The sequence below is a fragment of the Mytilus trossulus genome, chromosome 2, assembly GCF_036588685.1.
Source record: "Mytilus trossulus isolate FHL-02 chromosome 2, PNRI_Mtr1.1.1.hap1, whole genome shotgun sequence".
In the NCBI taxonomy this organism is placed as follows: Eukaryota; Metazoa; Mollusca; class Bivalvia; order Mytilida; family Mytilidae; genus Mytilus; species Mytilus trossulus.
In genome coordinates, this window is record NC_086374.1 from 103039598 (window position 1) to 103051825 (window position 12228).

Genomic DNA, 12228 nt, shown 5'->3' on the forward strand with positions numbered 1-12228 from the left:
AAAATCTGTGATTTCAAAGTGACGTGGAATAAATCCATTAAATTTAACTGTCACAAACTTGTTCGAGCTACCGGAATGGGTTTGTCCTCATCACGTGGTAAAACAATAAATGGCTTATGAATTTGTATTGTCATTTGATCATGTATTGTTTCAGATACTACAACAGAGGAACCGACGACTACCGAAATCGAATTAACAACTACAACACCAGCACCAAGTACAGTACAACCATCACAATGCCTTGATAATGTTGAGGGCGTCAATAGAACAGACGCTACACTGGATGAAGAATGTGGTGCATACAGTGGAACCTCTAAATGCATAATACCAAACAGTGCCTGTACCAAAATTGACAGTACGTGGATATGCAGATGTTCACAGGGATATGCAAAAAAGAATGGATTGTGTACACAATGTGAGTGTGTTTGATTGTCGTTTTGTATTTAATTCATACACATGTATTGTCTATACACAAACAATTATTCAGCTGTTTGATAATAAATAAATGAAATAATGACACACCCGTCAGATATTCCTCAAAGCATCCTAGACATATTAAGCAACACTGCATCTTAGGTTTAATCTATAAATTACCTTTAGTTTAGAATATTGGTAGAGTTCATTGATGTTTGCATACAAGGCAAACCGTATTCAAAAGAGAGGTCAAAGATACCAAAGGGTTATTTAAACTAACATGCCGAAAAAAAAACCAATGGCAAAATAACCCCCCAAAAAAACGTTTATTTTTTTTGGTCTAAAACTGATTAACAAGTGGAAAATAAATGATAACACTCTAAACTTAAGTTATTATTTTTCAATTAACTTTTCTTTTTGCCTTAATTTAAATATCAATCATAAACTGTGAATATGACCTACCGAATTAGACTATTTACCACTATTTATGATATTTTAACCTATTATGGCTTTTTGTTTTGTTCACACATCGGTGTCAATATAATGGAATTTGTTGGGACTGTCATACAAGTAAGAGGTTTAGCTTGTTTTAATACCAGGTTCAATCCACCATTTTGTACAAGAGAAAATCCCTGAACCAAGAAAGGAATATGACAGTTGTTTTCCATTCGTTTAATGTGTTTGCGTTTTTCGATTTTGCCATTTGATTAGGGACTATCCTTTTTGAATTCCATCGAAGTTGAGTATTTTTGTGATTTTATTTTTTTCCAAAACATAAACAAAAAAACTCATCTTTATTTTACAGTACCGAGCGAATTATTTACATCAAAACAGTCATCGCTTAATCTTTTGGAAAGTAGCCAACCGGGTGATCAAGGTATGTTGTGAATCATTGTAAGAATTTTCAATTCATCATTTTTTTCCTTGCTTCTGAAATCAGTTGATTAAATGAAATATTCAGGTTTAAAACTTTCAATAGTACGTCAACAGTCTTCATAGTATGAACACACCAATATATATAAAGCAAGTAGCAGGTTTTAGAATTGAGATATTCTTGAAACACCTCTGCTTGTCATAACTTTTGAATGATATGAAATAATGGAGTATTTCCCCATCAGTCATTGATCATTTATTATTTACAAGTGTATGATCTGCTCATGATTTTGTTGATTTGTATGCACAACAGAAAACAACATTTAGATATCCCCTTACCCTGGAAGTGGCTGATACAACAATTATAATCAATTGTTCAATCTATTTTCGTTAGTCAAACTATGCAATAACATTAACGGTTCCAATTTTTCTGCACCAGATGCGCATTTCGACAAAAACATGTCTCTTCAGTGATTCTCGTAGCCAAAATATTTGAAATCCAAATTTCATTTAAAAGATGGAGAGCTATAATTCAAAAGTTCCAATTAAGGCTTAAATAAGCAGCACAATGAGTTTATTGATATTCTAGACTTGATAAATCGACATGGCCATTTTTCAGCTGTGCAGGTCCTACATGCCAGGCGATTCAAATCAAATAAAAAAAAAGGCTTCAAAGGAGAGTGGGACACAAAGAACAGTTTGATAGATCAGACTTCTCTCATGTTTATTATGGGTTTTGTTAATCAGATCAGACATAAGACCGGGAACATATTTTTGTCATGATAGAGACACATCAAATTGAAGAACTACTTTAAACGAAATGATATTCGCGAGCGATTTATTTTCGCGTAAGAAATATAACGCGAATATAAATCGTCGCGAATATTATTTTTATTTGTATCTTTCCCTCATTAGAATACATCAAATTATTTGAAAATCGCGAAAATTAATAGCCGCGAAGTAGACTAGAAAAGATAAAACGGGTAATAAACTATTCGCGAAAATTAGTTGGTTTATAGTAGTTCGCGTTGACTTTTGTAACACTTGTGTCCGTATTGTGTCAATTCCTTACCAGGGTTTTGATCGGTTTTTTTTACCCTTTAGATGAAGTCCTTATATCATCAATAAACACGTGGCTGTGTAATAAATCCATTTTGAATGCATCAGATGCATATATCGAAAATACATGTCTCTGGGCCTGTACCAAGTCAAGGAATATGACAGTTGTTAACCATTCGTTTGCTGTGTTTGGACTTTTGATTTTGCCTTTTGATTTTTGATTTTCCTTTTTGAATTTTCCTCGGAGTTCAGTATTTTTGTGTTTTTACTTTTTAGTGTTGCACGAGACACACATATGATTGTGTAACGTATTATTAGATACAGACAAACTTCATAATGTAGGACAGAGGTTATGTTACTAGAACTACATTTTTTTTTTATTAAACCTGTATATGAATAAAGGTAGATACCTCGATTTTAAAAAACTCATATGTAATAGAACATATACATTGCATTATTATATAAATGTTTGTTTAACGTTTGTCAATGCAATGAAGACCGGATGATTCGATTGGGTAAATAAAGGCAACAATAGTATACCCAGTCGGAAATCAGGTTGAAATAGAACAAAAGAATCGAAGCTCTTTATTAGAGAAGGCGAAAAAAGACTACTGTATAGTTTACTTTAGTGAACAAAATTTTAAAAGTTAATAGAAACAAACAAAATTGCAATTTTCTTCTCAATTACGAGGTGTTTTATTTTAAAAACACTCTTTGCATAAGTTTTCAATTTATCTAGTACATAGTTAAGCAGAACAATTAAATATCAAGTCAACGACATGGGTATCTTTCAAGTTGAATTGGATGATGAAAATGCATAACCTCCGATTTTTTTGAAAAAATTACCACGGACGGAAAACATATCAATCTATTAGTTCAGTAATTTTCGTGTCTGCCCTTCCATAATGTGACTGAAGAAAAAATTACAAAAAATGGGTAACAATTGTATCGAAAAGAGAAAATCGAGTGCACCTTTTTATGTTAGGGCGTGTTTGAGTTGAGTATTTTGTCTTAATATCGTACAAAATAAGAATATTTCATACATCGTATCGCTTCAGATTCTATCATTTTTATATATTAAAGCTTTATAACACCAAAAAATCAAAGTACTAAAAGATGAAATATATGGGTCAAGTGAAATACCTATCTAATGAGTCATAAAACAGAGAAGGTGTGTTCGAATAGCTATTTTTTTACTGAAAGTGCTTGACGGCAGTCTTTCAAGTTGGATGATGAAAATGCATATCTTCGAACATTTCTAATTTTTTGTTTGTGATAACTAGGGTTTATAGACATCATACACTATAAAAATCTAGTCTGCACTTCGCCGAAATATTTAATTAGAATTTTTTTAAATGTTTATGAATTTTCGAAAATTCCACCTGACAACCGATCAGACAATAGTTTTAAGTTGAATCATTGCAGAAAAGATTATTAACTGATTCTCATTAGCTAGTTGATACATTTGTCTTTGAAAATACAACTGACATATAAGGAATGTAATGATGCAATGTGGATAAATTTATCAGTTTCCAAGAACAAAATTGGTAGCGCGTCATCCCAACAATGGCTACCATTTCTATTATTGTGAAAATGAACTGGCGTAATGGGGAGATAATTTTGACGAAGTAGACTTCTGACTGTATCGTTGTTCGAAATTCATAAATCGATAGAGAAAAACAAATCTGGGTTACAAACAAAAACTGAGGGAAACGTATCAAATATAAAAGAACTACGACACAACAGAAACCCAACATTAAAATTTAACACACACAGAAACGAACTTTAATATAACAATGGCCATTTTCCTGACTTGGTACAAGGCATTTTAAGAAAAAAATGGTTGGTTGAACATGGTTTTGTAACATGTCAAACCTTCCGCATTAACTTGGCAATGTGAATTATAACTTTGCAATGACAACATTACATGACAACATTAACAGTTAATTCGACCTGTTGATACTGTTTATAATGCTTTTTTGTCATTTTTTATTTATATGGATCTTTGCTGTATACCAGCTTTGATTATTTGTAATATCTTCAATTTTTCACTTATTCTTACAACATTTGTATAAACTTCAAGATTATAAAAAAACGGTTTTTTTCTAAAGTGAACATTGATTGGTTAAATATTTCTCAGTGTGTTTGAATTTGTTTGTTAGCCTTTTGGTCATGAATGTTTGTCTCTAATATTTAATTAACTGTGCATTTGTATTCAGATATCGCAGATCAAATTTATTCGTTCATTGTGTAATCATACGTTTTTTGATTGAGTTAAGTCTGCCAATTGATATTTTATCGTATGTTTTTATATGTTGTGATGTTATGCTATTGTTTCAGAAAAAGGGAGAAGGTTTGGGCCCATTAAAACGTTTAATCCCGCTGCAAATGTTTGCACCTGTCCTAAGTCAGGAATCTGATGTACAGTAGTTGTCGTTTGTTTATGTAATATATACGTGTTTCTCGTTTCTCGTTTTGTTTATATAGATTAGACCGTTGGTTTTCCCGTTTAAATGGTTTTACACTAGTTATTTTGGGGCTCTTTATAGCTTGTTGTTCGGTGTGAGCCAAGGCTCCGTGTTGAAGGCCGTACTTTAACCTATAATGGTTTAATTTTTGAATTGTTGTTTGGATGGAGAGTTGTCTCATTGGCACTCACACCACATCTTCCTATATCTATGTTCTCCCTCACTACGTTCGTCCGAATATAAAGTAATTAATATTCTATGGCCTAACAAAGAACAAACGACATAAAGTATGTGTGCTACTCGCTATAACCTTTAATTCTATATAATACAACAATGTATGTACCACATACAAACATAATAACAATAATATCATAATTCCAATTACAAATTCACATTAAATCAACCGTGAATACACGTGTCTACTTTAGGCTATAGCGAGAGTCGATGGTCAGAAAGGTGACCGCACGGGTTTTAAGTGCGGACAAATGGTCACATGTCATGAATATTCACGAACTACTTACGTCCGACGAACTAAATTTTATGACTACAATACAAATAAATGAGAGAAAATATAGGGCAGAGAAACAAACCAAAAATAGCCAACAAAAGTTACTAGGTTTATGCGCGCCACGTCAACACAAGTCTAATAAGCGACGCTCAGATGAAAAAAGTTTGAAAACCAAAATAAGTACAAAGTTAAATATAACCGAGGACCAAAAGTTCTAAAAAGTTGTGACCAATACGACCAGGGTTATCCGCCTGAGACGAGAGTATCCTTATTATTTAGAATAATCCATACTTTTGCAAACAGTAAATTTTATAAAATTACTATATAGAAGATGTACATGTTTAAATTGAGGTGGTGTCTAGCTACAGAAAAAACTGGATACATTACAAAAATACACAGCCGTGTTAGCCAAAGCCAGTGCAATGCACAAAGTATACAGTGACGTCATATTTGAATTTTAAAACGAGTTCCCAAAATTAAGGAAGACACTTGGATGAAATTCAAGATTAGATTTGTATGAAATATCAAACATTTATTAATAACAGTAGAAATTACAATACGAATTAATATCAAATTGTAGTAGTAATTAGATAATTAATTTTATTATTTAGCTATGTCGGTGTTTCTTCTGAATCAAACTGTAAACTAAATATATCGTAAGCATATGGGTAAGCAACTCGAAAGACACATTGTCAAAGACGAAAATATATATTTGATTTTAGCTATAAGATATATCATGTTATATTTCCTACCAAAGGATGTTGTTTTTCTCTTGGTACCCCGGCTTCCTTTACCAATGAAAATAATAACCTCTACGAAATAACACAACAGTGATGAAAGGTTTCAATAATATTAATCACTAATTTTTTTGGAAAAAAAAACTTGAAATGCTGCCGCTGGCGGGGTAAAAACACGCAATCTCAATGTTAGCAGTAATTTGATTACTGTAGAAGTCATAATTAGAAAGTTCCTAGTAATTTGGAAGACCACTGTCTAAATCATAATATGATCAACTATAGGTCTTTGCTTAATAATTTCAATTTTATCTTTTTTAGTTACTACAATAGATTTCACAGAGGTGCAAGGTCTATATAAAACAAATCCTGTAGCTGAAATAATAGGACAAGATTCTGATGTTTTTAGAGTCCAAACTGTAAACACGGAGATGGTTACTATTGCATTGGACAAAGATTTGACGAAACCGAAGTATGAAATCTTTGTGGTAGTGTCTGTAACAGCTGATGGTATAGTGATACGAGATTTCAAACATATAACAATAACAGTAAACAAGGACAGTGTTATAAGGAAAGAAATATTCATAATGGATGGAACATTGAAAGACAGTGTGGTTGGCCTCGTTTGCCAGTCGTGCTTATTATTTGAAAACATGACACAAATAGATCCTCATGATATCGTAACGGTACAAAACGATGGAGTTATCACAACATCAAAAACTATCGATTTAAATAGTATCCAAGGGCCCACAACAATAGCATATTCAACATATGTCGAAATTCAAAAACAATTTACTTCTGTTACCGTTGTTAATATTACAATTCATATCATACGTGCTGAGTTTGAATGTGAGTTATTCGAAGATGGTGTTGCAAATACAGTTGTCGGTAACCTGAAATTAAATAATCCATTTTCAATTGATTCCGATTCTGAATTTCAAATAAGTGGAATGTCATTGACTCTTGGGTCCGTCGTTTTAGACTATATCGAGCAAATTAAAGTAACGAAAACACTCAGGATATCAATAAGTGACTATACATTTGACACTACAATAATGATAAATGTACAAGATGTTAATGATAAAAGTCCAACGTTTATAGCCACACCGTATAATTTTTTTACATTGGAGTCGGCATACCCTGGGTTGATAGTCGGTGTTGTTTCAGCAATTGACCCCGATACGAACTCCGATTTGAAATTTAGGATCAATCCAGACGATAAATTGAGGATCAATGATTACGGTATCATAACAATACGAAGTGGTTTTGGCACAAACGCAAATGGTTATAACGCCACTGTTACAGTGACTGACGGGTTGCATCCTGTAACTGAATTTGTAACTGTTGAAATTGAACAAACGACAACCAGTAATCTCCAAAATAAATTTGCTGGAAGTATTTCTGAAAATCAAAAAACTCCAAGAGTAATAGAAACCGTTTTTATCCCAAATTACAAAAACTATAAGTTCACAGATAGATCAGCATTTACAGATTTCAGTATTGACCTTCAAACGGTAAGATTATACATTTATTACAAGATATTTAATATCATACATTAACGATTAAAAGTAAGTCAGATAAGCTATTTTTCACCTATCTTTCGTTTTATTCAACATTTACCCATCCGAAGTGGCCATGCCGTCAATGTCAATAATTTGTCCATTTTGTCACATCATAGTGTACTTGTGAAGCTGTGTTTTTGTTTAAGAACAACAATCGTTAAAGGAAGAATTTATTGTAACCTACTGAATTACAGAAGAAGTTGTAGATTAGATTTATGATATCTTCATTTAATCATCAAATTTCATTCAGGCAATTTCACAAAATTAAGTGCATCTTTAGATGGTAGTAAATGATAAGAAAACGCAAATTCCAAACCCATAAAAATGCCCGAACTATTACAAAAAAAAACACCCCAAAAAAACCCATATCAGAGAAAACAAGATAACATTTTTCAATCCCAATTTTGTAGCATATTTCGACCTTCAGATTTTTTTCATTAAAATGCTATATTCACAAACGAATCATAATAAATGCATTAAAGAATCGATTTTAGTTTATTCAAAATGATTAATAACAAAACATGATGTTTATCAAACGTTTATAATGTTATAATAAATAGTGGTGGCGATACAGTCATCATACAGTCATCATGGTATTATTCTTTGTAAATATATCTAAATCTAGTAGGTAATAACATTGGCCATTATTGTAACAGTTCATAGCACCCAGTAATTATTTTTTAAGGGTCAAGTTAAAAATGTAAGAGACTTTGACAGGGAAATGGAAACTGAGAGGGAGTTTAAATATACCATTGTAGCAAACGAGGATGGCGCACTGAAATGTTCATTAGTGGTAAGTAAATTTAACATAGATATCAGGATTAAAGTTTGTTACTTATAAGACAGATGTCCGTTTAACTTGTAAACGAAAATGACAGAAAAACGAAATACAACTCATGTGGGTTTATTATGTTTCGTAGGAAATCAATTTCGTAAATGTCGTTTTTACAGGTAAACCACGGCATTAAAAGAGGGACGAAAGATACCAAAGGGACAGTCAAACTCATAAATCTAAAACAAACTGAAAACGCCATTGCTAAAAATGAAAAAGACAAACAGAAAAACAATAGTACACATGACACAACATAGAAAGCTAAATAATAAACAACACGAACCCCACCAAAAACTAGGGGGGATCTCAGGTGCTCCGAAAGGGTAAGCAGATCCTGCTCCACATGTGGCACCCGTCGTGATGCTTTTGTGATTACAAATCCGGTAAATAGTCTAATTCGGTAGGTCACATTCATGAAACCAACTCGTGATGGCGTCCGTAAAATTTACGAAGGGATGATTTCAACTTCACTATTTGGAACTCCTGGTTTAATAGCTTTCTTATCAAGAAAATCATAATAGGATATGCAAGCACTGGAATATCGTATCAATTGGGAAATATATACCCCTTATGCAGGTGCTGCTGGAATGTTGCTACTTAGAAATGGGAAGTTCACAATTGGAAAGCTGAAATCATCTCTTTTGTCGTAAAGTATTGTTTTCAACCGACCCTCATTGTCAATTTCTAGATGTAAGTCAAGATATGAAGCCGACTTAACTGTATCTGTAGTATCCTTTATCTCCAATTCGATGGGATAGATGCGTTCCACATAGTCACCAAATTTTGAATTGTTTAGTGAAATAACGTCATCTATATAGCGGAAAGTAGATTTAAAGGATATTGCTAACTTCTTATCTTTCTTCCTAAAAAGTTCCTGCATGAAGTCAGCCTCATAATAATAAAGAAACAAGTAAGCAAGTAGAGGGGCACATTAAATGTTTAACGGACAACAATTTCCCCATAGCCTTGCAGGCAGAATTTGCAAAATCACAAAATCCAATACATAAGAACACGCAAGACTAAGTGTTCCTAAATCGACAAATACTGGTACCCACGAAAATAAATGATTCCATAGCAACAATTTTAAATGAATATACAGAACAAACTTCTGAAACATATACTTGTACCTTGTCGTGCATGTTTAAATACCTAACTGCATTTCACAATTTTGATCTCAATACATGACACTTCTATATGCTTTTTCATAATTTCATAAGGGACCATACAAGTCAAATGCATACTTTGATGGATAATATATAAAAGCTAAGGTAGAAATTATTTCGTGCATTTTTTATTGCATTTTTAAAAAAATAAACAAATATGCGAGTTTGATAATTTTGTATACGGAATTGACCTTCCTTACATTTGACAACATCTATACCCTTTCGCTTTAATATCAGAGAGTCACACTTTGTTTTATAAGATTTTGCGCATTATCTTTTGTAAAACGATGACTAATTTATTTTGCTATTTTTATTTAATATCTGTCAAAAGAAAAAGAATTAAAGAAAGATACGTTCAAGGTAGTTTTATAGTTACGGATGCATTTGATAATTCTTGTTTTACTTTTTCATTAGATTTACACATATTTATTGCATGTAATTGACAGGTAATAGGAGAGATAACTATTACAGTGACCGATCAAAATGACGAACCACCTGTATTTGCCAGCCATTCTTATACAGCCACGGTTTCAGAGAACGCTCTTAATGAAAAATTGATGGTAAGGCAAGATCAAATAGATTTATAAACCCTCGCGTTTTTTTATGAACATATACTACGGTTTATGTTTTGTTGACAGGGTTTATCCCCCATTGTATGACATAAGGTAACGCCTGTATAAAGCCAGGCATATGACACTTGTATTTTCAAACACTAATCCAATCTTAACTTATAGAATTGCTGTATATCAAAAATCGATATAAACTGACTCGACAAAACAAGTCCAGGCAAAACCTAGAAAATCTGACATGTTAAAAAGAAATCAAAAACATAAGTATATAATGTAATGTTGGACGTAATACGTCCTCTGGTTGACTGATAGTGGTTTGTCATATACATTATTTGTGTCATGTGAAAATGACGTTATCAACGTTTTTCGATGATTTATTCCGTCTTAAAATGAAATTTAGAATTAAATTAGAAGGCATGACTGTTATATTTCTTTTCTTTTTACTCGAAATAACATCACAATTGTGGTGCTTACTTAAAAATAGACCGCTACACGGGTTATTCAGTGTGGCACACATTTTTGATGTGTTTCCTCCATAGTCAGAAAAAATATTGCAGTAATTTCTTAAATAGCAATTGAAAGTATATAATGAAATATTTGAATTCCATTTATGTATTAGGTTGTTCCTGAAATATCGACGACTGATAAAGATTTGAATCCTACAGTAACATATAGCATTTCAACAAATACTAACAAATTCGCCATAGATTCATTTACTGGTAAGATACATATTGTAACATATTGTATATAGATAAAGGAAGATGTGGTATGAGTGCCAAGAAGACAACTTTTCGTCCAAGTCACAATTTATAAAAGTAAACCTTTATAGGTCAAAATTGTCTTTATTTTGAAATATTTAATTAAGAAAACATTCAGAAACATACCCTGAACATTACCTTATTACAAAAAAGTAGAAAATGGGAATATCTAACACATTCCCGCTTAGTAATAGATCTACAATCGAACAAAATCACACACATATTCGATGTCTGTCGGTATTGTCGCTCCCAACAGTGTTGACGTGCGTACATTATGATTTGGTCACTAACACACCACCCTTAGTAATTTGGCTCTATGAGCTTCTTCTAATGACTGTGCTTTAATTTTATGACCCTGCATCGAAGTTAAAATTTGACATTTCACTGTTTAATGCTTTCCCAGCCGTAAAACATTTATTATAATTCCTTTTCTAAATAGCACGTTTTGTCCATCACATTTTCCTTCAAACCACACGCAAATTGTTGTCAAAGGAAAAACCTTTATTTGAAGTGGTGTTCAAATCTATGGGTTCCACCAACGTAAGCGGCGGCGACGATGTAAAATGGCGTTATTCAATTATAATGATACGGAAAAGATCTGCCATAGATTTGGAGAAAACAAAAATCTGTCATAGATTTGATTTATTTGACGTATGTAACGTCACTTTTCCCATACATTAGAAATCTGCAATCGATTTGGAACCCGCCGTAGATTTGAGTCCTTAATTTTTTTTTTTGAGTACATGCTTTTTTAACTGTTTATTTCAGACTTATTGTGATTTCGATATACGTTTTAGAATATCAAATATGAGAATTTGAGTCATATCAAATCAAAAAGCTAGTGCCCCATAAATATGTGTAGCATATTTGAATAATGTTATGTACATTCTATCAATCATTGTTTTGTTTTAAAATAGGAACTATAGCAACACAACTGGGACTCGACAGAGAAACGGAAGATCACCTAAATGTTGAAGTTGTTGCATCAGATGGTACAAATTCCGCAACAGCTACAGTTACTGTCAAAGTACTGGATAAAAATGACAATACACCCCAATTCAATTCTGGTCAAAGCAGGTAAATTCTGTTTGAATGATGAATTTGTATTATAAACTTACCGACTATAATATGATTTCCTTGATATATAAATCTGGTTAAATTAATGAGTGGTGATTGAGATAAAAGCTTAATAATAATTTGTTTGGGTTTTGTTTGTAGTTCATAAAAAAGAAAATGTGGTATGATTGCCAATGAGACAACTTTCCACAAATCACTAAAATGACACAGA

At 32.4% G+C, this 12228-nt stretch overlaps 1 protein-coding gene across 1 annotated transcript in view; it reads left to right on the forward strand.

Moving 5' to 3' along the window:
* Nucleotides 1-3: 3 nt before the first annotated feature.
* LOC134706182 (protocadherin Fat 4-like) overlaps nt 4-12228 on the forward strand; it is a 42806-nt gene continuing 30581 nt past the window's right edge. Inside the window, exons 1-7 of the mRNA XM_063564890.1 lie at nt 4-415; nt 1220-1291; nt 6378-7570; nt 8304-8411; nt 10060-10173; nt 10802-10901; nt 11858-12017. Of these exons, the coding sequence (XP_063420960.1) occupies nt 6488-7570; nt 8304-8411; nt 10060-10173; nt 10802-10901; nt 11858-12017 (1565 nt within the window). The 5' untranslated portion in view covers nt 4-415; nt 1220-1291; nt 6378-6487. The remainder of the gene's footprint in view (nt 416-1219; nt 1292-6377; nt 7571-8303; nt 8412-10059; nt 10174-10801; nt 10902-11857; nt 12018-12228) is intronic.